Here is a 27,038-nt window from a genome sequence, read left to right on the forward strand (position 1 = left end):
AGTGAGAGGAGCACAGGATGCATCCATATCCTGTGCTCCTGGAGTACTGTATGTGGCAGCACCGCAAAGCACAGCGCTGCTCACATACAGTACTACTTCTGGTGACATAATCCTTTGCATGGCACCTTGTTCTGAGAATAACTGAACGAGAACGAGGCACCATGTAAAGAATTATGTGGCTGCGCAACGGAAGATGTCAGCATGGTGAGCAGAGATCTGGGGGAGGGGATTCCGCACTGTGTATACTGCTGTCCGGTATAGTGGTGGTGGTGATGGGCCTGTGCAAGGTATGACAGAATCCCTATTCATTTGTTTATAGGTTTTTTTTTTAATAGTCCAGCCCTCCAACGGTCTAAAGGACAGTGAATTGGCCCCCTATGTAAAAAGTTTGGGGACCCCTGTTTTAAAGTATAAACAAATTAGAAAAGGGAAAAGGTAAATTTACTTGGAAAACTAGAATGGGCTATATGACAATGTAGCACTAATAGTCTAAATGGGGTGAAGAGGGGAGGCTAATGGAAGAAACAAGGGTCTCTTCAGAACCTAAATGTCCTCAAAGGATATTTAGGGAGTTAAATAGGAAAAAAGAACCAGGGGCAGTGGATTGCTTCTGTATTAACAGTTTTAAGAGGAAGGAGAGTTAAAGATTTAAAGGGTGTTGAAAGGAGGAAGATAGGAGTAGAACTTGATATTTCTCATAAAAAGAATATCTGAAGAAAGTATACAAAAAAGGAAGTACGATGTGGAGAATGACATCCAATGAACCATACTCTTACCTAAAATAGACAAAAGAGGGTAAAAGACACACACACACACACATATACAGAGTTTGATGGGAAAATATTATTATACTCAACAGGAGAAACAAAATTGGAAAGGGGAGGGGGAGATATTAAGCAAGAAAATAATATCAGAAAGGAATAGTTATAAGCAAAACTGACTTCCTGATTCTGAAGGAAGAATTAAAAGAGGAATGGAGGGAGGATGCTGAAAATATGAGGAGTGTTTTCTAAGCAAACTGTGATATACCAAAATAATAGAATGCTATTGCCCATTAAGAAAAAAAACTGCAGAGAACTATTAGTAGGATGAATTCTGGATATTAATATAGAGTGAAAATAACAGAACCAAAATAATTTTTACAAGGATGAATACAATAAAGAACTTTGAAAGATTTAAGAATTCTAATCAATTCAATGACCATGTCTCCAGGGGACCTATGATGAAACATGTTATCCACCTGCTGACAAGTGATGCATGGACTCAAGGGCCATGAGGAGACATACATTTTTCAACAAACCCACTGGGGTCAAACCACTTTGTTTGACAATTCTTTGCTATTACAGGAATTATAAACACACACACACACACACACACACACACACACACACACACACACACACACCTTTTTTAAGTGGAAGTGGAAGTGGAAGGGAGAGTTAGCAATACTGAAGCCAAAAAAGATGGCCACTGAAATATTTTTTAATGCACAACAGAGAACAAAAAGGAGTGCAAAAGGAAGCACAAATAAGTAGGATAGTTGTTAAAGTGATGTCTGCAATTTATTATATACTTTTTTAAAAAGTGGTATGAAATGGAATCATGGTTTTATATAGAATTTTTTTTATGTTCTACTATGAATATGGAATAGCTCGCTTTTAAATGAAGTTTAAATACAAAATCGGTTTCCTTTCCCTCAAACCATTTCTCCATTTGGATTTTATTATTTCAGTACATGGTCTCAGGATTTAGCTACAGTCTCTGACTAAACTTTAGTGTTAACCTTTGATGCTTCCCCTTCTCACTTTTCATAGCTAGTTGAGTTACCATCCTGTTATTTGCAATTTGGCAACTTGCCATGAATATATGACTTGTACTTTATACCTACTACCAACCACCATTGTAAGGATCCTAATCACCAACTGTCTTCCTCCCTCCAATCATAATCCCCTCCAATTCTTTCTTCATGCCTTTGTCAGAATAACTTTTGTTATAAGCACAGCTAATGATCTCATGTCTCTGATGCATGTTCCTATCCTCCTCCTGACAAAATTAAAAAGTTTACATCTGACTAAGTAGTTTAAACTACTCTGACATTCAAACCCATCCACAATTTGGCATCTTCTCTATCTTTTCCAGCTTTACCTTATATTACTCTCTTTGGACTATGCTCTTTTCCTAAACATACATCCTAGGCTTTCAGGCTCTGTGTATTGTTAAAACTATTTCCTAAACCCAAAATATAAATGTATCCTTTTTTTACTACTGAATTCCTACCTAACTTTTAATGATCATATGAAATGTCATCTCCTCTATGATTTTCTCTTATAACTTTCTAACATACTTGTAATCATTATTTGCCTTATTCCTTGACTAGAATCTAAGCTTCATGAGAGCAGAACTGTGTCTTATTTATACTATATTTCCCTTAGTGTCTAGCAAAATTGATTGACCATAGTGGAGCCTTATAAAAATGTCTGAGGAAGTTAGGGAAGAAGGGATTTTCCGTCTAGTTGTACATCAAAGTCACATTGCATGAGGGGCAGCTGGGTGGTTCAGTGGATTGAGAGTTAGGCCTAGATGGGAGGTCCTGGGTTCAAATCTGGCCTCAGACACTTCCCAGCTGTGTGACTCTGGGCAAGTCACTTTACCACAATGCCTAGCCCTTACTGCTCTTCTGCCTTGGAAACAATACACAGTATAGATTCTAAAATGGAAGGTAAAAGTTATTTTTTTTTAAAAAGTCACATTGCAATGAAAGAAACAGAAATGTAGAAATACTTACTAAAGAGAGAAATCAAGTTTTTAGTGACCAAATGGGGAAATTATCACTGAGAACAGGAGTCTTAACTCTTACTGAAGTAGCAGATAAATCCTAGTAAAGAGAGTAATTTGTCTAAATAAATTCTTGAGGGAGGAATAACTGCTAACGCTCTGGCTACAACTTCACCAAAGAGCCTATCTCTAAAAGAATGGAGTGCCTAACTGATAGAAAAGGTATTCTTCCAACATCTACTGCAACCAGATGTAGAAGAACAGTCAGGGATAGTATGCTCCAGCTCCAAAACTTTGATAAAACATGAGAGAAATGGTTAAAAAGAATTTAGCTAACATATTTCTAGATGATATGTATTATAACAAGAAACAGAATAAGATAGTTGAGAGCCAACCTTGGAGTCAGAAAGACCTCAGTTCAAATCCTGCCTCGGAAACACCCCTATTTAGCCATGTGACAATGAACACTTGTCTTTTTAGTGTCCAAAGCAATTTTTTATATTTTGCAGAAAAGTTATTGATCAGCATTGGTGGAAAATCTCCACACTGAGAATTCCCTATACTGATGATCACAAGTTAAGCCACTGCATAACTGGAACTGCTCCTAGTATCTCTAGCTTCAAATAGAAAAGATTATCAAAAAATAGAGCCAAGTGATTTTTCTGGCATTGTTAAGATATCTTTTGATATGAAAAGATCAGTAGGTAATAGTTGTCACTATCTGAAACTCAAAATGGGAGCTATTTCCTATGCTCAATCTCTAATTTAGTTTCAGGGAGGCTTGACCATTAGTTGGGATTTGAACTTATCAGCTGGACTATCCAATAAGCCAGTATAGCAGAAAGAACACTAAGCACTGAATCTGGAATCAAGCAAAACTGGGCTTAATTCAAGGCTCTGACACTTCCTTTGTCTGACTGTCCACATCACTGGGCTTCAGCTTCCTTATTTGCAAAGTGAGAGAATTGGACTCAAAGCAGGTGTCAAAGTCCAGAGCCCAACCAGATAAAAATGTCTGGGAAATGTTTATCAAAATGAATAAAAATGAAATGCAGTATGTATCATGTTAATTGGTGGTTTTCTAAGATAACATGCAGCCTTTGGGATACCTTTGTGTTTGAGTCGGACACCACAGAACTAGATGGTCTCTAGAGGCCCAAGGGTGGGCTTGTTTTGGGGTTTTCTGAGCTCGTCCACTGGAGATTTCACTGGTATTAGGAGTTCCTATGTCAGTGCCTGTTTTCTATTTGTAGATAGGCACCTGAGTATACCAAGGTGTGAAAGGGCTTTCCCCTTTAGCCACAAAACAAGAGTGGATTAGAGGCTAGTTCTCTATTCACTACCACCCACAGCCTCTCCTATTACAAATCATTAAAAGTTTAGATAATAGCAAGAGCAACTAACACACAGTGCTATCGGATTTGCAATGCGCTTGATATCTGTTTGATTTTCACAACAATCCTATGAGGTAAAAGCTATTATTATCCCTGTTTTACAAGTGAGGAAACTAAGGTTGAGAGGTTCAATGACTTGTCCATGGCCATACAGTTACAAACTGACTGAAGTGGAGCTTAAATCAGGTCTTCCTGACTCCAAGCCCAGTACTCTAACCACTATATGACCTCACTGCTGCCTTTTGTCTTCAGAATATGGGAGCCAATTAAGTATATTAGGAGAATCTTCTGTAACCTGGCAGAAAAGGAAACAATGAAAACAAATATTGAAGTGAGATTTCCATTTTTTAAGCTGGCAAAATACAGCCTTTCCAATGAGCAAATCAAAGAAAATTCAATCTCTTTTTCCTCACTTCTCCTCCATCACATCATTCTTATCCCTTTAAGTTTCTTTGCCCTTTCCTTGAAAAATAAAAGCACTGACACTAGGATATATAAGAGAGGTCAATAACATAGATTTGCCTAAAATCTGGGAAATCTAAATTTAAGAAATGAAAATAAAAACCTACTACCATCTTTATAATATAGTCAGGAAATCAGCAGAAAGTTCCAAATTCACAAGACAAGAATATGAAAAATATAAAAAAGGAACTAATAATAAATTACCTGTGGTTTGAGATGACTACCAACAAATGTACAAAGTATCAAGAAAGGTGTAATAAGGAATTTAACTCAAATAATCTAATTTTATCTCAGAGAAAACATGTTTTCTCAGAGATAAGGATGATATAATAGCACTGTGAATGAAATTTGATCCTGGAAAGGCAAGTTCAAATAAATACAACAGAGATGCAGAAAACAAGAGTCAAAATATATTTATTATATAGATTAAATAAGGTAAAGGGGTGGTGGCACAAAAGGAGAGAAGTATAATAAAAATGTGTGGATAAAGATCAAGTGAGAGAAAAACAGAAGCAAAATTATCATTGAACATAGTCTATAAACCACCTCAATAGATAAAATAAATGAGAAACTCGAAAAACAGATCAAGTCTGGCACTGAGGCATGATGTAGTAGTGATTGAGAGGCTTCAATTTAACCAGACATCATCTGGAGTTCTCATTCAGTCAAATTAAAATAGATAATAATTCCCTGCCTTGTAATGGAAGAACCAGTGACCAAAATTCCAGGTCTGGATCTGCTGCTCACAATAAGAAGGAATTAGTTACAGGAGTAGAAATAATGGGAATCTTATTGAGGAAGTTACCCTTCCATTTCAAAAATTTTCCCCCAAAAGATCAGAATCTGAAATGGATCTCATTTCAGGGGAAGGGGGAGGGGGAAGGGGTAGGAGGAGGGGGGAAGGGAAAGAGGAGGAGGAGGAGAATCATCACCACATATGAGCTTGGCAAATCCAAAAACCTCCTTCTCCATTCTACTTGAACCAAACAATGAAACTGGTAAATATCAAATCTCCAGCTCTTGAAATTATAGTACCTTCAAGGTCTGGAATCTTGAAAAATCTACACTTTGATCACAATATCCTTTCCAACCTTCTCTTTTATGTAAACAAACTTCTTCCTTATTATGATCTTTGGTCCCTTGGTCAATTTATATAACCCTCAATCCATCTATATAACTATTAACTATCAAGCTATATTACTATTCCCAATTTTTTCTGTTAAGTTAGTGCCTGGATTTTAGTCTTCCTCTCCACCAAATTCCCTGGCACTGACACTCTGGGCCATCAACATTTATAATGATAATCTCTAAACAAGATGATAACATAGTTCCACAACCAATTCAATTTCAATTTTGTGATGATCTCAAAGATCAAATTTAATAACCTTTCCTTCCCCAAGAATTTATTCTCCTTGAAAACTGAAGCATTCAATATTTTTACCAACCCATACCTACAGCATACTCTCCTGATTCTTTTGACTGACTCCACATCCACTGTCTTAGACCTATGTTTCTTCTCTCTCTTCACTCTCCTTTGCCAAACTCATTCACTGATTCAATTATTACTTCTATTCAGATGAATCTTCTCATTTGGTAAGAAATACAAAAGCAATAATTTCATAAATACCAGGGCACTAAACAGAATAATTTCCATTCAGTGAGAATTCATATACGTTCTTAGGAAGGTAATGTATCTGCTAAATAAGAAGTGCCAAGTTTTTAATGAGGCTTTGATGCTCTTAATTTGCTTAATAAATATAGTAAATATAAATTTATTTATAGTATATCAAATTTATTAAAATAATCAATCATAAAATCTGAGGGATGGTCAAGAAATATCCTAGTGAAACTTAAAGTAAAAAAGTTAATCCTCCAAAATAAAAATAATTATCCCAAAAGTCAGAAAAAAAATGTCTGTTTAGAATTTTAGTCATAATACAGAATAAGAATAAAAATGTGTTGCTAAATATATTTTCCTATGCATCTGAACAGACAAATATAAAATTAGGTAAAACTGAAAATCAAGCTTGCTAAATTTAATTTGCTGAAAACACCTCCTGTGACCTACTGGAACCAATTCAGTAACTGAATTGGTTTTTTATTCAATTTAATTGAAAATTTTTCAATTTAATTGAAAAACTGAAAATCTTTTTCAAGTCTTAGGTATGTGTCATGTTTAAGAGCTAAATTTCAATACAATAAATACTGAATACAAGACAATTATCAATGCAAATGCCTATATAAAAAGTTTGTGCAATCCTAGCTAGAATAAATTTTTAAAAATCCTTTAAAATTAAAAAGAATTTCATTTAACTACTTACTGGGCGTTTTTTTCTGGTTTATCTTCTCAATCAGTTTTGTCAGTTTGAATTTCTTGATAAATGTCCCTCCAGGCTTACTACATGGCTGCATCGATTTTCTCTTGATTCCTCTTGCAGCATTCCTCTTACTGGGTTTGTTATGATAATCTACAACAATTCCAGGTCTATGCATGCCTCCAAAATCGCCCATATGCTGTAAATTTGTGAATTCAATAATTATTAGGAAATTATCTAATACAAAAATATCAATTCATACACAAACTACATATTTCCTATGTTTTTGTTTACTCATGAAACCCAGAATGTTTATTTTGATATATTCAGCACCCTGGAAATACATTAAATGGATCAGTATATATTTTCACCACCAGTAGAACAAATATGGATATTTCCTACCTATTCATTGGATTTCTGAAATTCAAAATAATTAATCCAGATCATGAGCATGCCTGTCAAAAGGCTAAAACTTGTACAACTCTCTCTGACAACTCCTCTTCAGAGTTCCCAATTGAATTATCCCAAGAAAATAAATTACGGTGAATTTTTAATGTTCTAAAACTGCCTACTAGTAGGCAGAAAAGGCCCTTGTATTTTCAACTTTATGAAAGAAAAAAAGCTACTGAAATCAATTAGGATTTTCATAGGACAAAAATCCACAGCTGAAAGGGTCCTTAGAGACCATCTAGTCCAAATCACCTCCCCTCCCAACTCCTTGATTTTACAGATGAGAAAACAGATCCAGAGGGATTAAGCAACCTGCCCAGTGCCATGCAGGTTTAAAACAGGATCATGTATTACCCCCCTGACACAGCCCTGAATAAAGAGTAATCACATCTCATCTACTCTGTGAGCACTCCTCACCTGGAAAACAGATCCTTAACTGGTTTCATGTTTAAAAAAAAAAGAAAGAAAAGGAAAAAAGCTTAAAGATGAACAGAAGTGAAACTAACCTTCCTATTCCTTCCTCTTCTCTAGGCACTACCAAAACCCCTAGTAGCTAGATGCCCCACAGTTTTATTTAAACAACTATACCCTTCAAATACAAGACACAGGAGTAATCTGAAGAGAAGAAACCAATGGGAACTGTACAAGTGCTATGGGGGGGGAAAAAAAGAAAATCTTATTGGTTTATTTAAATCATTGAAAGAAGGGAAGAAAGAAAAGTCCATTCAGACTGGACTGGTGAATCCAAAGAGCAGAAATATCTGTTTTACTGCCATGAAAACAAAACTGATATTTTTTAAAAGTACTATTTTAAAGAGGAAATCCCACAAAAAAAAATCTTAAAATAGGAGACCAAACCATGTAAAAAATATTTTTGACATTTTATAATTTTTAACACAAGTTTTATAATGTCATTGGCTTTCACAACTTTTGAAATTCCTCTTATTTACAAAATGCAGTGGTATGTGAACTTTGGCTATATTGTTTACATCTGCATGTTATGCATGTGAATTCTATCTAACCTAATTAACAACTTAACAAAAGTATCCAAGAAGACCTACAGGTTCATGATTTTTTAAAAATCTTCATTAATTAACCATTAAAGGTGCAATGCATTTTACATAAGATAATAGTTAACTGCTATAAATGCAAGATTTCTACATAAGAACAAGAAGTTATATTGAAGTACCATTGCCTATTAACAATCAAATGTATCTTCCTATATTTTTGCTCAAAAGTATTTTTCTTTGCAAATAAAGGGCATCTGACTTTAAAAAAAACTCTTTTCTTTTAAAACAGTATGACAATGACAGATACAATATTCTTGTATGACCAAGCTACATTATAACTCTCAAATCTATATATATATATATATATACTTACTACAAAGAATTTTTTGGCAATCAAGTTCCTTATGAATAGATATATAAATAAGAAATAACTTCTAAATTATATATTTTGAAATTAAACAACTAGAGAGATCTAGTAAAATGTATTAATTTAAATGTTAATTTACACATGACATAATATTTATTCTAAAGTACAATCACATGTTAAGGTAATCAAAATATTAAATTACTTGTAGATAAGAAATTATTCCTCAGTGGTAAAATTAGTTATACATGGGTAAATCAATGAAACATAGTAACACACTGCATTAAAGAAATTAAAACTGAACAAAGAACAGCATCATACAACCCATTTTACACATCTTCTCCAAATACCCCATCCCACTTCCACCCCACCGTAGATATATATGATTATCATTAGCAAAAATGAAATGCTTCTAACATTTAATCTTTATTGTTTAATGTGGAATCTGTAGAGCATTATGCTTGCCAGAGTTTGATCAGCAAAACAAACTTTTTTTGGGTCATACATTGCACCTTTAACCTATTCAAAACCTCAAAAGGTTTCAGAGTTACCTTGTACAATAATCCAAGAATATCACACCAGCAAAAATGCTAGTGTTTACAAGGAAAAAATGCAACTCCTTTTAACCCCTTTTAGACCAAACTGTATCATCCTCACCTTTCCAATAAAAGGATTTGGCAAAACTTTATGAACTACTCCTCTCCTACTACCATTCATTTTCAAAGCAATACTAGAAAACACACTTTGTCAACTTAAGAAGAATTTGTTTACAACTCAGTTTGTGCTTGGTCAAAGTACAGTGGGCTGGCTGAACACGGTGTGTGATCCATGTTAAAACTATGGTCTTGAAAGGGTTTAAAAGAGTGACTAGCGAAAAGAATCTGAAAAGATTCTGTTGTACTTACTCCTCGGCCTCGGCCTCTGCCTGTTGATGGTCCTCCAAAAGCATCATAGTTTCTGCTTCCAAACGTACTTTCAGGATAAGCAGGCGTTCCTCTCCCCCGAGAGCCTACAGGTGCAGGCTTCATATGGGGTGAAGAAAAACTGCTGTAGGAAGAGTAACTCTCTCTTTCTCTGTCCTCCATAAACCCAGGCCTCAATTTTGAACGGGAGTAAGGTGCTTCCCAGCTAGACCCGCCCTGGTTTCTACCTCCGAAAGAGTCAAGGCTATTCCGGTAGGAGCTCTCAAATCGACCACCATAACTACCTCCGAAGCGGCTTTGTTCGGGTTCATTAAAACCATAGCCAGATCTGTACAGATCTCGCCCACCCAGAGAAGACCCGGAGTCGTCAGACTCATAAGGTCCAAACCTGGAAAAGTTGCACAGTGAGGGAAAAAAAAAAGGTAAGCTTACTAATGTTAGACATTTCAAAAGACAAATTATCAGTTGACATTTATCAACTAAAATTCAGTTATGCTATACTGATTTGTACAATTCTATTTTTGTTTTAACTTGATTAGGGCTGGGCAATTCAGCACATGACCAGATAGAAAGCTATCTGAGCCAAGTTCTAAGAGTCAAGTTTAATAAGCCTTAACTTGATGTATCTACTCAGTGGCTTTTCTATTCAAAAGAAAATGTTTTTCTGTCATTGTTCAAGCCCAGCCCTAGTCTCAGAAGAAAAAAAAAAAGTCTCCTGCTAAAGTTCACCAGCTACTCAGTTAATTCTTCCTTTTTTGAACTCATGCCTAACATTGAAACATACACAGCATTTACAACACCTTAATTTTCAAATGGGAAACTATCCTGGACTACACAGACATAGGCTATTTAGAACACAGAACTGATCCTTATAAACACCCAAAAGTCTGTCACAGAACTATTTGATTGCCTCTGCAGCAGTCTAAAATTGTGGATACTATCCCTGTTAACAAAATTTAACAATCTGCCAATCTTCAAGGTCAAGGTCAATAGTCAATAATCAATCCTCAAGTCACTTCCCACTTGTAGACTAGTAAGTCTAACAAATCCAAAAGGATAAGGCACATAATACAGGACTGAAAAATGAACTCTATCTCCAATACATGCCCTCCACCTATAAAATTTCAAGGCAGATGGGAAAGTATGCATTGTGAATGAATAGAGTATGTCATCAATTACTTTAAAATAATTTCCTGGCAAAAAAAATTACAATCCCCTGAAACTATCCTAAGGATAGGAGCATATAATCTCCTCACATTTTAATAAAGAGAAATTCAGCAGAAATCAAAACAAACCCTTTTTTAATACAGCTCTAGACTAACAAATCACTCATATTTATATGATCAAACTAATTGCCAAGAAACTTTTAGAAACATGATTTACAAGTACTGCTTGATACTTTATTTAGAAGTTAGTTTTATGAAGAAAAGCCCCAAATTACACGCGAAAACAACAGAAAATGTCTACAGAAATAGTCCATGCACATGTTCAAAGCAATATAGTAATAACAGACATCTTAAAACATTAAAGTATGTTACATTATTTCAATCATTTACAGATTACTAAATGGAAGGTACTATTTACTTCAGAAACCGAGCAAGGACAAATATATATAGATATATAGATATATAGGTATTCCCCTCAAAAAGAACTTACAACTATAAAACACTAATACAGCCAGCACACAATTAAGCATCAGGGGAAAAGCAAACACCAATCCAGTCCACCACTGAGGAACCCAGATCCTACAATTTGCAAATAAGGACACCAGTTTCCCTTTCCTCCTATCTAGTTTTACTTACATTCAAATAGGATTCTTTATGCCTTAAGGGACTACAGACCCCTTTTTTTCAGAATGTGATTAACCTACAACTTGGAGGTATTCAACTACAGCTTTCTTCCATAGTAGCAACATTTAAATATAAATAACACTGTGTCTAAATTAAAAATAAACAAGACTATAGTATTTACAGTTTTATTATATGCTACTATTCTAGAGCTTATGTGTTTTTGGTGTAAGCAGTACCTGCCAATAAAATAACCTGGATATGATTTAAAGAAAAAAAAAAGTTTAATATCACAATGTACTCTTACAATTATACATTAAAATCAAAAGATATGAATAGCTACCTTAAATGTTCCTTAGATCTGGAATATTGCTAAACAACTTAAAATCATCCTAATTAAAAATGCTCTTGCTACTACCCCCCCTCCCATTCAGAGTAGGTTGAGAAAAATAATTAACAAAGCTTCAAAAAATATCAATACCAGTAACAGAAGGACCAAAGCTATCTTTGATCATAGCTGACTGTGATAAGTAGATAATGGTTATAATTAAATTGGCAATTGGTTTGATAAGTCAATGGCTAAAATTAAGTTGTATTTAAGAAAAAAACATTATTTTATAAACATTACTATTCTTTAATTACTTAGGATTTCCCAGTAACAAAAAATTACATTTGCCAGTAATCTTTTTTGTAAATTCACAGAGCTTTTAGAGAGGCATAATAGTTTTTGATTTACTGCCAACTTGATGACAAGTATAAGACAATATACCTAAGGAACACTTAAGTTAAAAAGAATTTCTTCTGAATCTTAAATTAAGACGTTGAAATATTTGCTCAAGTGATTAAGTGATTTACCTGCTACCCCCACCACCACCACTGTAACTGTCCATGTCATATGACTGGTTTAGGTAGGAGTCCATGGATCTTGGACCCCCATAGGAGCCATGGCCATAGTCTCGATCCATTCCTATAAAAATTAAAAAGAAACTAAATTAAGCTCACCTTTACTGGCACTCAAATGAAGAATTTTTAAATAAATATCTTTAAATGTCAGACCTCCATAAGATCCATGGCCATAATCTCGATCTATTCCTAAAAGAGAGGGGAAAAAAAAGGTCAGTACTGCTCACTCTAAAAGTCAATTCTTTGTTTCTAGCACTCATACAAATTCAAGACTATCATAAAATGAGCTCTCCTTTGAATCTGACCTTGGGGCTTATTAAGCAGTTTATGAATTTCAAAAAATAAAACCATACAGCTCAACCCCAGCATGCTGTATATCAACAAAGAAAAACAACACTCACATTATATATACAGTTTTCTCTATCAATAAGTGCATTTTTTAAATCTACTGCTTTAAATAAATCTTAACAGAAAAATCTAATCATCCACCTAAGATAACAACTTACAATAATTGTTTCTGCACATTAATTAAACCAGATTAAATGCTTTCAAAACAAATTAAAGAAAAATAGTTCCATTAGATTTTCCTAATCAATTTATCTATTTAAAGAAAAAAGTTGCCCCAAATTCTATACCTTCTCTTTACCTTATGATCTGCACAAAACAATCCAAACTATCAAAACTCAAATATTCTAAAAATCTTATTTTGGCCAAAAATGTCAACTTCTTTCAACTAATATTTCTAGGTCCTGCAGATTGACAATGTGATTCCTAGAAATGTAGTTATTGTAATAAGATTTCACAATAAACCAGAACAGCAGCAGTTCACCAACTTTTTGGTCTTGGGACCCTTGAGGATTCTCAAGGTTTATGTGGGCTATATCAACATATACTGTATTAGAAATTAAAACATCTCATTTAGTATGGAAATTGTTTTGAATTTATGGAACCCCTGAAAGGATATCAGACACCCAGGGATCCCCAAATCATGCTTTGAGATGGACATAACACCAGGCCTGGAGTCAGGAAAACTTGAGTTCAATCCAGTCTCAGACATTTACTTACTATGTGAACCTGGGCAAGTTACTTCATCTAATTTTATAAATGTTAGTTATAATGATGGTGATGATTAAAACTAGAGGTTCCAAGGAGTATATGAGACTAGAATCCTAACTAAATCCTACCTCTGACCCTGAGGAGAGATATAATAGATAAAATATCATGTTTGAAGAGGGAATAAAAGTGCTTAGCATAGCAACACACTAATTTAATTATTGATACTCTAAATTTGGGCTAAATATTCAACTAATCCATTACTCAAGCAACGCAATAATCATGAAAAGTTCTACCAATAATGCAAAAGTACTCTCTACCCAGAGACAATAGAAGGTTATCTAAAAAAAAATCTCCAGGGCAACTAGGTGGTTCAGTGGATAGAGAGCCAGACCTGGTGACAGAAAGTCCTGAAGTCAAATTTGATCTCAGATGTTTCCTAGCTATGTGATCTTCAGCAAGCTGCTTAACCCCAATTGCCTTGCCCTTACTAGTATCTTCTGCCTTGGAACCAATAATTAGTATCAATTCTAAGATGGAAGGTTTAATAAAAATCAAATAAGGGAGACTAAGGAAAAATTAGGGGGAAAAGAGAAGACAAATGCAAGAAAATTATGAAGAGAAAGTAAACAAATTTGAAGAATTAATCCCAAAATGTAAGGAAAAAGATAATTCCTTTAAAATTGGAATTGGACAAGAAGAAGCTAAAAAGACATCAAGAAATAAGACAAAATCAAAATAATGAAAGAAAAGAATGTGAAATTTTTCATTAGAAAAATAAGTCATTCTTGAAAAATAGAATGAGGAGAAATAATATAAGAATTGTTGGACTACCTCTTATGATCAAAAAGAGCCTGGATACTATACTTCAAGAAATTCCTAAGGAAAACTGCCCTGAAGTTTTAGAACTAGGGGATAAAATGGAAATTAGGCAATCCAATGATAACTGCCTGAGATTTCTAGATTAAAAACCCACATGAACATTATAGCTAAGTTTCAAAGTTTCCAGGTCAAGGAGAAAATACTTTACACAACTAGAAATGAATAAATACTATGGAGCTACAGTCAGGATAACAAGATTTAGCAGCTACTACATTAAAAGACTGAAGATCTGGCCTCAGACACTTCCCAGCAGTGTGACCTTGGGCAAGTCACTTAACCCTCCATTACTCTTCTGCCTTGGAACCAATACACAGTATTAATTCCAAGCTGTAAGGTAAGGGTTTAAAAAAAAAAAAGACTGCACAAAGAATTTTTTTTTAAACCCTTACCTTCTGTCTTAGAATCAATACTAGGTATTGGTTCTAAGGCAGAAGAGTGATATGGGCTAGACAAAGGGGGATAAGTGATTTGCTCAGGGTCACACAGCAGGAAGTGTCTGAGACCAAATTTGAACACAGGACCTCCCATCTCTGGGCCTGACTCTCAATCCACTGAGCCACACAGCTGCCCTGCAAAGAGTATATTTTGAAGAGAAAAGGAGTTTGGTTTGCACCAAGAATGGTCCATCCAACAAAACAGTGTAATTCAGCAAGGGGGAGAGTGGTATTTAATGAATTAAAAGACTTTTAGGTATTCTTAAGGAAAAAAGACAAAAATTGAACAGAAAATATGTTTTATAAGAATCAGGAGAGGTGTAGGAAAATAAACATGAAAGAATAATTTTAAGGGATTTAATAAGGTTAAACTGTTTACTTCTTATATAGGAAAATGTTATTTGTAACTGAAAAATATTATCATTGGTAGGGAAGTTTGAAAGAGTACACATGGGTATAAGGTTTAGAGTTGAGGATGATATGATACTAAAAAATAAAATTGGGTAGGGAAAGGTCAAATGAAACAAATTATATCATATAGAAGGGGCATGTTGAAGAACTGTAACATTGGTGGTGAGAAGATGGTAGAGGGCAGGTAGTGGAGGAACCTTTTTCTCAGAATTTTATTAAAGAGGGAATAACATATTCATCAAGTAGGGTATAAAAGTATTCTTTTTTTCCTTAAAACCTTTACTTTCCATCTTGAAATGAATACTGTGTATTGGTTCCAAGGCAGAAGAGTGGTAAGGGCTAGGCAATGGTAGTTAAGTGACTTGCCCAGGGTCACACAGCTAGGAAGTGTCTGAGGCAAGATTTGAACCTGGCTCTCAATCCACTGAGCCACCTAGATGCCCCCTAAAAGTCTTCTTAAGAGAAAAAAGGGGGCAAGAGGTTAAACAATAGACTCTTAGAAGGATGTGAAGATTTGTGAGGCAGTGATGAGAAGTAAATTAGATTTCTGAAGATGATGGGGTAAAAAGAAGAAGCAGTGAGGGAAAAAGGATGAAGAGAAATACACAACTAATAATTATAATATTGAATATGAATAGGATGAACACACCCATAAAGTAGAAATGGATAGCAGAAAAGATCCAAAATCAGAACCTAACAATATATCATTTACCAAAAAACAAAACAAAAAAAAAACACACATTTAAAAATGAGAGACACATAAGAATAAAAATAAAGGTCTGGAATAAAATTTATTATACTTTAGGTGATGCAGAAAAAGCAGAAGTAGCCATCAGGATCTCAGACAAAGTTAACGCTACCAAGATTTCATTAAAAAAGATAAAACAGGGAAATTACATTATGTTAAAAGATAGCAATAACAATGAAGTAATAAACATGTATGCAACAAAAGTTAATAGCATATAAATTTTTAAAGGAAAAGGTAAATTAATTAGAGGATAAGGCCAAGCCTGGAGTCAGAAAGACTCATCATCATGAATTCAAATCTGGCCTCAGACACTTAAGAGCTATGTGATCTTACAAGCTGCTTCACCCTGTTTGCCTCAGTTTCTTCATCTGTAAAATGAGCTGGAGAAGGAAATGGCAAACCATTCCAGTATTTTTGCCAAGAAAACCAAGTCAGATGCAAGTAAAATGAATGAATTACAACAACTAATGAATTACAGGTAGAAATAGCAAAAGGGTAATAGTGGGAGACTAACCTTACAGGCTTAGAACTAGACAAATCTAACCAAAATAATGAATAACAAAGAAGTCAAGGAGTTAAATTGAATCTTAGATAAACTAGGTAACTATCTGGTGTGAAAATGGGAGGAGAGCATTACAGAGCTCACACAACTCAAAGTTTTGGGGTCTCTTCCCTTACTACCATTACTAGGTGCACTGGTCCTTGCAATTAGCTTGAGTAATCCTGAGACTCAGGGGGGAAATTCATCTCTACACACCCCTTGCCATTCTGGCCTACCCAGTCTCTACAATACATCCAATATAGGATTCCTCCACACTATGTTCAGCACAGAATTCTCCCTCACTATGGGAGATCCCAGAGGTATGACAAAAGGAACCTAAATGGATAATGATCCTGGGGAGGGGAAGAAACCTTAAACAGTCTGGAGGTGACTTTTTACATCTTTTCAGACCCCATTGCTTTATTGATTGTTAACTATTCCAGTTTTGTCCCCTCTAAAATAGTGAAGAAGTCTGTAACACAACTATTAGAATTGAAGAAAAGAACTCTTGAATACAGTGCCAATCCTGTCACATATATTGTATTTGCCGATTGACTGTTTTAAGAATTTTATTAAGTTCACATATTAATCTAATCTATAATGTTCCATTATTTGTACCTCCCCCTATGACTGGACTGGAGAAAATACCATTGTAAAAGTCCATAAACAAGTTGCACAAACCTTTTGGCAAAATCATAATCCCTTAAGGATACTAGGCTTCTCACCAGATTCATCGAGGTTACATGTTGCCTAAATGGCCTTTTGTTCCTTTTTGCCTTTGTTAATTGTCACATAGATGATGATGATGGATGGATGGATTCCATCAATCTGGTCACAACCTGTATACAATCTTTGAGGAACTTAATGACTTAAGAATTCAAATTGATTTTAAGGGGTTTTCAGACATGATTTTCAGATATCTAGTAGCATTAATACCTCTGACTGATCATTTACCTACCACTGAGTTGTTTGTAACAAGAGGTAAGGGTCCATTTAGTAGCTAAAGTGAAGTGCTAGCACTACTCCCCGCCTCCACAATAAAATGGATGAGACATATGAAAGATATGCCTTTTAGAGCTGTTATAGTCTCATGCCAAAGGAGGGAGCAATATTGTAGTCCTTACCTCCACAGTACAATGGATGGGACACATAAAAGAAGTGTCTTTAGAGATATTACAGTCTCATACCAGAGTGAGGGAGGTTTCCCAAGAGGCTGTTACCTCAAGATGGGTTATAATCTCATCTAGGAGGTGGGAATGATTTTTCCCGTGAAGCCTAGTAGCTTCAAAATGGATGGGTTTTGTTTTGTTTTGTTTTTTAATATTTGTAACTCTTCAACTTATTTTATCCTTCCACCAGAAAAATCTAGATTCTTGGTGACATTTTTAGACTCAAAAGGTTTTCATCAGCAGTACAGAGGTTTGGTTTTTCTAGGCTCCTCTGCCAAATTTTGGAATTACAGCAGTAACAGACATTAAAAATATATCTGCCAAGGTTGAAAATTTGCTAAATTTAGAGAACTTGTGACAAATATCCATACACTTCAAAAGATTTTTTAAAATTGTCACACAGCAACTCATGTGAATCCTATATGATAGTGGGTTTGTTTGCTACTGTCATTTAAATGTGCTTTTATGATTTGGGGGATTTTGGTGCTTCTTGAATGTGCATTAGCTGTTATACTACTGTTTTGAAAAGCTGTTACTTGGTGAAAAATCATTTGCACTCACACTGTGAATCATGGCCAAATTACAAAGGAAATGGATCTCTCATTTGGGAGTGAGAAACCTTTGTATTGTGCCTCTCCTTGGCAAACACGGTGTCACTGATTGTGAATATATATATATTTTTGATTTGTGAAACAATTTTATCATTGTTTTTCCTTGTATGTGCAATAGAGTATTTGAATTTTCTCATTTCTTATTTCTTGTTCTTAAAGCACATTAAATTAATATTAATTTTTTGAGCAGTAATATAAGTTTAATATATATTTGCTATAATATTAATGTATACCCAAAAGCTTTAGACTATATAAACCTGTCTTTTATTGATAAATGTTATGGAACTGTGATTAATGATTGTCTGATTCCAGGAGAAGGGGGAAAAAAGAGCCATTATACAGTGCAAAAGGTCAAGGAGACCAACCAATCCCCATGGGATTGATGAAAATCTGCACAGTGCCTAGAAGTACAGGGTCAAAAAGGACCAAACCAATCCTGGTGGAATTGATAAAATCTGTGCCAAGACAGAGAACTTGTTTGAGGTTTGAGGTTGCAATTGTTTGACATAAGTCAAACGCAGGCCTTCCCCTTCCCACATTCAGACAAATACTGATGTTTGGCTATCATCCTGGCTCCCCCTATCCCTGAGTGAAGGTAAAATCAGACCAGGGAATGACACTTCCCTTTTACACAAAAATCTAGTCCTTTTTTCTCTCTTATAGTATGGCAACTTCGGGTAGTCCTGGCTACATTTTCTCCTACAGACTTGTGGGACAGAAATTTATTTTAAATGGACCCTAATACAAGGGCCTGTTGTGAATTTAAGCTACAAGAAGCCTTCCTAATAAAATCAAAAGTGAAACAAGTATGCTTATTATCACCAATATTATTCAGTATCATAGTAGAAACACTAGCAATAGCATTAAGAAAAGAAAAAGAAATCAAAGGAATCAAAATGGGCAAAGAAGTAATCCAAAAGATTCAACTGAAAGTTAATTAATTAATTTTAGCAAAGTTGCAGGATATAAGATAAATCTACATAAATAATCAGCATTTCTATATATTATCAACAAAGCCCTTTACATTTAAAATAACTGTAGGGAAAGCGAGGTAGTCCTATGGATAGAGAGTCAGGCCTGGAGATAGAAGTCCTGGGTTCAAATCTAATCTCAACACACTTCCTAGCTGTGTGACCCTGAGCAAGTCTCTTAATCCCAATTGTCTAGTCCTTACCACTCTTTTACCTTGGAACCAATAGTTTTTATTGATTCTAAGATGCAAGGTAAGGATTTTTTAAAAGATAAAATAAAATAAATATAGACAATATAAGCCACCTTGGGAGTATAACTGCCAAGACAAGCCCAAGAATTATATAAACATTTATAAAACATTTTTATATAAAGTCAGATTTAAATAATTTGAGAAATATTATTAGTGGGTGGGTCAAGTCAATATAATAAAAATGACCATTTTACCTAAACTAATCTACTTATTCAGTGCCATCCCAATTAAAATTACCAAAAATTTATTTTATTGAGCTAAAAGAAAATAACAAAATTCATTGGCAAAACAAAAGGTCAAAAATACCAAATAAATTAATTTTTAAAATGTAAAGACTATAAGAGTTTAAATGGTAACATAAGGCAATAAGTACCAAAACTATTCCATACTAAGAAAAAGAAAAGAGTAATCAGTAGAATAGATTAGATAACACAGTAATAATTATAATAACCTTGTGTTTGATAAATATAAATATTTAAAATTCGGGGTTAAGAATTCACTATTTGGTAAAAATTACTAGGGAAAACTAGGAAGCAGCCCAGCAGAAACTAGGTATAGAGCAAAACCTTATACATCATTTACCAAAATGAGGTTGAAATGGATTATTAAATATACACATAAAGGGAGCTATAAATAACCTAGAAAAACATGGAAGTCATTACTTATCAGATTTATGGATAATTTATGAATAAATAAGAAAACTGTCGGAGGCAAAATGGATAATTTTGATTACATTAAATTAAGATATTTTAGTACAAATAAAACCAATATAGCCAAGATTAGAAGGAAAGCAGAAAATATGGAAAAAAAGTATATTTTCTTAGAAAAAGATCATATTTATGTGTAAGTGTATATGTATGTGTATATGTATAAATATATACAGGGAGAATTTTGTCAAATTTATAAGAATATGAATCAATTCCAACTGATAGTCAAAGGACATGAATAAGCAATTACTAGAAGAATAAATCAAAAATATGTCACATGAAAATGATCTAAATCATTAATAACAAGAGAAATACACATTAAACAACTTTGAGATAATAATTCATACCTATCAGATTTGCTAAAATGAAAAGAGAAAATGACAAATGTTGGAGGGGATATGGAAAAATTGGGATACTGTTGGTGGAATTGTGAAATGATTCAACCATTTTAGAGAGCAATCTGGAATTACATTCAGAGTTATGAAACTGCATATATCCTTTGACTCAATAATACTAATATGAGGGGCGAGTAAGTTCTAAAATATTTATTTAACACATACATAATTTATATTATATAGATATCTTTTTGTGGTGGCAAAACTAGTGAGTGGATGTCCACTAAGGAAAAGCTGAATTAAGCTGTGGTATATGAGTGTGATGGAAAACTACTATGCTCTAATAAATTATGAGGTTGATTTTAGAAAAACCACAGACAGACTTGCATGAAATAATTAAGAATAAAACAAGCAGAGCTAAGAGAAAGTTGTATACAGTAACAGCAATAATGTTTGAAAAGTTAACTGTGAATGACTAAGCTATTCTGAGTAATACAAATATTCAAGTCATCTATAATGGACATATGAAGACGCTATCCATCTCTACAGAAAGAATTGAATGATATTTGGAAGTACGGTCTTACATATTTATGTGCCAAATTTTGGCCTTCTTTAGTGCAGAACTGGGAGAAAGCTCATTAATATAACTCAAAATGTAGCCAAAAAAATTAAATTAAAAATGTTAAAAATCTTCAGTGATGATCCTTTAGCTCATAGGATAAAAAAAATAATCCTTAGTTTAGCATTTAAGACTGGGTCCAGCCTAACTGTTCAGCCATTCTTTGTTTCCTTTCACAAACTACACAGCTGCCAAAATAGGTGACTAGCCACTGAGCAGTTTATCCTGTACTTTCCCATTTCTAACCATTCATACAGACATTCTTTAATGCCTGGAATAGCCCCTTTCAAATCTTAATATGGATGTTGAAATCTTCTTCCATCAAATTCCAGATCAGAAATCATTTTCTCCTTGAATCCTTCCTTGATTACCCTGCCCCAACTTAAAAACAATTTCTCTACCTTAATGTTAAAAGAGTACTTTAAATCTCTCCCTTCATCCTTATCATATTCCTTGTATCACATTTATTTGTGTATCTGTTTGACCCCTTTATAATATGTAACCATCATGTCGGTTGTTTTTCACAGTAGAAAAACAGCTCCATTAGAGTAAGGATTACTTTTTATTTTGTCTTTTCATCAATAGCCCCCAAGAGTTCTATGCACAAAACATCACTTATTTAAAGTTGGAAGAAACTTCATAGGCCAATTCCATTTTACAGAAGAAGCAAAGCCAAAGAAGTTAAATGACTTGCCCAAGTTGACACAGTAGAATATAAAAGGGATAAAAATCCAAGTCTTCTGACTTAAATTAGCTCCTCTCTATTAAACTATAAACCCACAGTATAGGTTTAATAAATGCTTCTTGAATTGAAACAAATTCAAATCTTGCAGTTTATCAAACTGAGTTATCTGAGAGTTATTTGACTGAGTTATTTGACCTTTGAAACTCCTATAACCAGCAAATCATATCCCACTTCAAAAGCAGCACCAACATAAAAAACTCTCAATTCTCTAAGTTAAAAAATAGAAATGAGTTGTGAATTACTAAGAAGCTTAAATTTCTTAAGTCAATTAAAACAAATATTTGTTGTGTTGTAAGCAATGGATGTGCCAAGACTTTAAAGGGATATCCTTCAATAAAATTTTAGCTCCAGAACTTTTTCCTGAATGATGGGGAGAAAGAGATTTTTTTAAAAAACATCCTTCAAGTAACAAATGTAGATAGTGAACTGGAGGAGATATTTGAAGCCTTAATTAAAAATTCTCTTAAAGTAAGAGTTCTTAACCTCAGAACTCTATGATTGTTTTTATTTTATATTTTAATAACCTTATTATATTTCAACATAATCAGTTTTCTGGATAAGTCTATATATTTTATCTTACACATTTATAAAACAATTATTCTCATGAGAAGTTCATAGCCTTCATTAGATTGCCATAGAATTGAGTCCATGACACATAAAAGGTTAAGAGACATAGTACAATAGACTGGGCTTGGGAGTTGAGATCTGGATTTAAATCTCATTTCATTCAATATCTGGGTGACCTGAAGCAAGTTCTTTAATTTCTGTTTATGTCATAGATAAGTGGTAATCTAAATTGGAAGACAAAAGTTCTCTCTACCTTGAGGAAATCACAGGTCCTTCCTGTATTTAGCCCCCAAACCTTTTTAAGTAGAATGTACTATGAGATAGAATAAAGAGCTCCACTTTCTAGCAATGGTAAATTGTAAGTAGGCAGGTCTCAACTTCCTTATCCATCAGTTTCCCCATCTGTAAAATGAGTATAATAACTGCAAGACTTACTCTACACAAAATTGTTGTAAGGATATATGAAATCATGTAAGAACCTTTGTAAATCATAATCTAAAAGGTACATTTAACAGAAGAATCAAATTATACTTTTAAGAGAACTGTTAACAGAAATTACATGCCCCTCCCAAAAAAATAATAGTACTAACAATAGCTTGATAGTTAGAAAGATGTTAACACTCTATAATACATTTTTATATGTATCATTCGATGGGTGGCCAGAGAGCTTGCCTTAGAGTCAGAAGACCTGCCTCTGACACATACTAGCTATAGCATTATGGCAAACAAGTTGCTCAAAATGAACAAGAGTTTCCACACAGGGAGTTTCCTAGACTAATGAAATGCCCTGTCAGGTCTCTAAAATACTCAAAAACAAAAACAATCTATGTGAGACCCTAGTTCAATTTCTATTTTTCAGAGGAGAAAGTAAAAGGACTTGCCTGAGATCACAAAGACAGCAACAAAGGAAACACTTAAATGCAGATCTTCTCTTTCCATTACAATATATACTCTCCCTTGGTAACCTAGAGTATATGTCTGTGTGTGTGTGTGTGTGTGTACACATACATACATACAAAACCCTTTAATGCAGCTCCCTGTGCACACATACATACATACAAAACCCTTTAATGCAGCTCCCTGTGCACATAAATGTGATGCAAGAAATGCAATAATTAATTACATTTGGTTTGGGAATCCAGTATTTTTTTTAGAACCCTTACCTTCTGTACTGGGTATTGGTTCTAAAGCAGAAGAGTGGCAAGAGCTGGACAATGGGGGCTAAGTGACTTGCCCAGGGTCACACAGCTAAGTGTCTGAGGTCAAATTTGAACCCAGGACCTCCTGTCTCTGGGCCTGACTCTCAATCCACTGGACCACCCAACTGCCCCAAAAAATACTTTTTTAAAAACTACTCCTAAATCTAACTACTTCTAGTCATCATCTGGAATCATCAAAATGATTCTTAATACAATAAAGAACAGCCCCTTGCCAACAAATAGCAAACCAATTTCCTACTTCTAGCTACACAAAAAGCATACTTCAAATAACATCAACTAAATATTTTCTGAAAGATTCACAATGCCACTGAATTCTCTGACACAATCAGATTAAGTATTCATTTAAAGCATGCAAACAAAAGAGGACAGGTTAAAAAGTAATTTTTTGAATCATTTTTCAATGAACCTGCCACTTTTTCCATTTTGTGGCAAAAGAAAACCAGAAAAGATGATTTATTTTTTCTTTCCTTTCTTACGACCAACTAGTCAACAGATTTAGCCATCAAAAGGACCAAATTTTTGGTTATTCACACTGATAATAGTTTGTGAATTGTCCCAAACCCTTGCCTGAGACTGCTCTTCATTTGCTGATAATTTTATAGAAAAACAGCTCCAATAAAAGGAAGGCAGGGAGTGTATGGGAAATTCAAATACAGCAAATCCTTCCTTTTGGAAATTTGTCTAAAGGTTTCGTAAAGTGAAACATAAAACTAAAAAGATGTTTTCGCAAGATTAACACACTGGATGGGGACAGCTGGGTAGCTCAGTGGATTGAGAGCCAGTCCTAGAGACAGAAGGTCCTAGGTTCAAATCTGACCTCAGACACTTCTTAGCTGTGTGACCCTGGGCAAGTCACTTGACCTCCATTGCCTAGCCCTTACCATTCTTCTGCCTTGGAGCCAATACAAAGTATAGATTCCAAGATGGAAGGTAAGGGTTTTAAAAAAAATAAAAAGATTAACACATTGGACTACCAAAGATAATGTTTTGTCTGGGACCAAGTCTAACAGTGAAGTGCACTTTTTCTTTTTTTACCTCTTCTGAAAATCTGGCAAGAGGCTGCTTTTAATGTTGGTCAACACTTTGTATAGCAGTATTCGTAAGTAGTACTGTGCTAGAACTAATGACCTCCACAGTCCACTTTATTATAGAGATCCATACATAGTTAAAAGAAATTACACCAGTGAGGAAACTAAGGAAAGCTGCCCACTCCAGCATTAAGTCTCTAACAGTGTTTATTAATTCCAAATACTACCCTGCAAGATGGCATAAACAGACCAGTCTTTATACCTCTGGCATTGCTACTGAAATCTGTACAATAAAGGATCTCAAAATCACACGAGGAGAAAATTTGTAAAAAATTAGGTGTCGGGGGCAATGGGATTACATGGCTCAGCGAATTGAGAGCCAGGCCTGGAGATAGGATTCCCTTTATTCAAATCTGACCTCAGACACTTCCTACCTGAGAGAACATGGTTAAGTCATTAATCTCCCCCACCCCCCAATGCCTGGTTCTTATTGCTCTTCTACCTTGGAACCAATAAACAGTACTGATGCTAAGACAGAAGTTTAAAAAAAAAGGGTTTAAAAATAGAAAAAGAAAAATTAGGTAACCATTGCCCATTTAAGCAATAAGTCTTCGTTGATTTCAACTACTATTATGCAAGATAACAGATTTAAGATCTATCTTCAAGTCTGCAAATCCCCGATTTAGAAGATCCCCAAACTCACACTAATTCACCATTATGAACCTGAAAGGCCTCCTTCAAGAGGCTTTTCCAGCTATCAATGCCTCCCCCTAACCCCCCAAAAAGGTTACATTGTATTTCTTGTGTATATTTTGTATATACTTAAATGTGCATGTTATTTTTCTCCTTAGAAGGTCCAGGAGGGGCGGGGGCTGTTTCGCCTTTGTATTCACAAACCTGGTTTAGAAAAGGAGCTTAATCGATTGATGATGACCTTTTAAGTTCCTTTGAAGTACATTTGTGAAAACACATTAAAGTCGGAAAATAATGCCCACTGGCCAACTCGGTTAAGGCATCCAGCCTGGGACAGTGTAGTAGAGTTCCCAATGTTACTACTGTGCAAGGAGGGGAGGAAAGCAAGATAGCCTTCTGCACCGCTGGGGACGGCTGGGTGAGAGGTCCTTAACCTCCGTAGGGAATGGGAAGGGGAACTGGGAGTTGGTGAACTTTTCTTTTTTTGATGTTTTGATGCGTGGGATGGGTCCCCCTTGTGATTCTCTGGGTTTTACTGTATGCATTTAAGGACGTCCTCCGGAGAAGGGGTCCAGGGCCCGCAGAAGAGGGACCCCCGCCCCCCCTACCCCGTCCCCAGAGGCTCGGACACCCTTCGGAGAACAAAGCGCCCATAGGAGGGGATCGGGAAGGGTTCTGGGCGGGTCCAGAGAGCCGGGGGTCGGCCTCGCTCGTTCCCATGTACGCCACCCAGCCGGGCCCGGGCCTAAGCGCGGGGCGGGCCCGGGACACCCGACAAAGCCCCCCACGCAGCACCGGCCATCTTGAAGCGGCCCGATCGGCAAGGCGGCCCGGCTGGCGAGGTCCCCCGCGCGAGCTCCCCGGCCTCGGGGCAGCGGGCTGCTGGGGGCTCACCTTCGTCGTAGTCCATGGCGGGAGGGAGGGCGCCTCGGGCCAGGGGACCCCAAGCGGCGACTCCGACTTCGGCTGCGGCTCGCTGGCGGCTGAAGCGTTCACTCGCACCTCGGGCGCCTCCCGCGACAATGAGGCTGGGAGGGGGGCAGGAGTCTGGCGGGGCCCGGGAGAGGTCACCAAGGTAGCGCGGCCCGCGATTGGCGGAGATGCGCGTGGACTGGGCGGGGCTTATGGGGAGGAGGAGAGTGGAAGTCGGCCCTTACGTCACTCCAGGGCTCACCCTGAGCCGGTGCCCCCTCCCCCACACCGGTTGGGGGCGGGGCGGGCGGCGAGAGGAGAAAAGGATGTGCTGGAGCTAGAAGTGTGGAGGAGCTCGCCTGCTCAGTACGTGGGGCATTCTCCGATTTGTTCAGATGCTGCAAAGCAGATTTTTAACCTGCAGTCCTCAAAGCTCTAAGAGAAAAGAAAAAAGTGACGTCACTCCCGGGCTCGCCCCGGTCGATGCCCCCGCCCCCACGTTAGGGCGGGGCGGGGCGGGGCGAGACAAGAAAAGGAGTCCTGGAGCTAGAGGATAAATGAGAAGCTAGTGCTGGGTTTCCTGGGAAAGGGTCAGAGAGCATTTCGGCCCAATGAGGAGTTACTCCTCCAAATTGTCCTAATACAATAAAACCGGTCCTTAACTTGGAGTTTCTAAGGCTCTTGTTTGGAAGAAAAGGGGGGAAAGTGCTGACGTCACTCCCGGGCTCATCCCGGGAGCTGGACGGGACGGGAGAGGA

General features: G+C 36.0%; 1 protein-coding gene across 1 annotated transcript in view; it reads right to left on the minus strand.

The window, feature by feature from the left end:
- Positions 1-26,752, minus strand: part of ZNF326 (zinc finger protein 326) — a 41,848-nt gene extending 15,096 nt beyond the window's left edge. Inside the window, exons 1-5 of the mRNA XM_007480351.3 lie at positions 26,263-26,752; positions 12,537-12,572; positions 12,336-12,447; positions 9,676-10,081; positions 6,953-7,145 (exon numbers count right to left, since the gene is read on the minus strand). Of these exons, the coding sequence (XP_007480413.1) occupies positions 6,953-7,145; positions 9,676-10,081; positions 12,336-12,447; positions 12,537-12,572; positions 26,263-26,278 (763 nt within the window). The 5' untranslated portion in view covers positions 26,279-26,752. The remainder of the gene's footprint in view (positions 1-6,952; positions 7,146-9,675; positions 10,082-12,335; positions 12,448-12,536; positions 12,573-26,262) is intronic.
- Between the last annotated feature and the right edge of the window lie 286 nt (positions 26,753-27,038).

Source organism: Monodelphis domestica, chromosome 2, assembly GCF_027887165.1.
Source record: "Monodelphis domestica isolate mMonDom1 chromosome 2, mMonDom1.pri, whole genome shotgun sequence".
In the NCBI taxonomy this organism is placed as follows: domain Eukaryota; kingdom Metazoa; phylum Chordata; class Mammalia; order Didelphimorphia; family Didelphidae; genus Monodelphis; species Monodelphis domestica.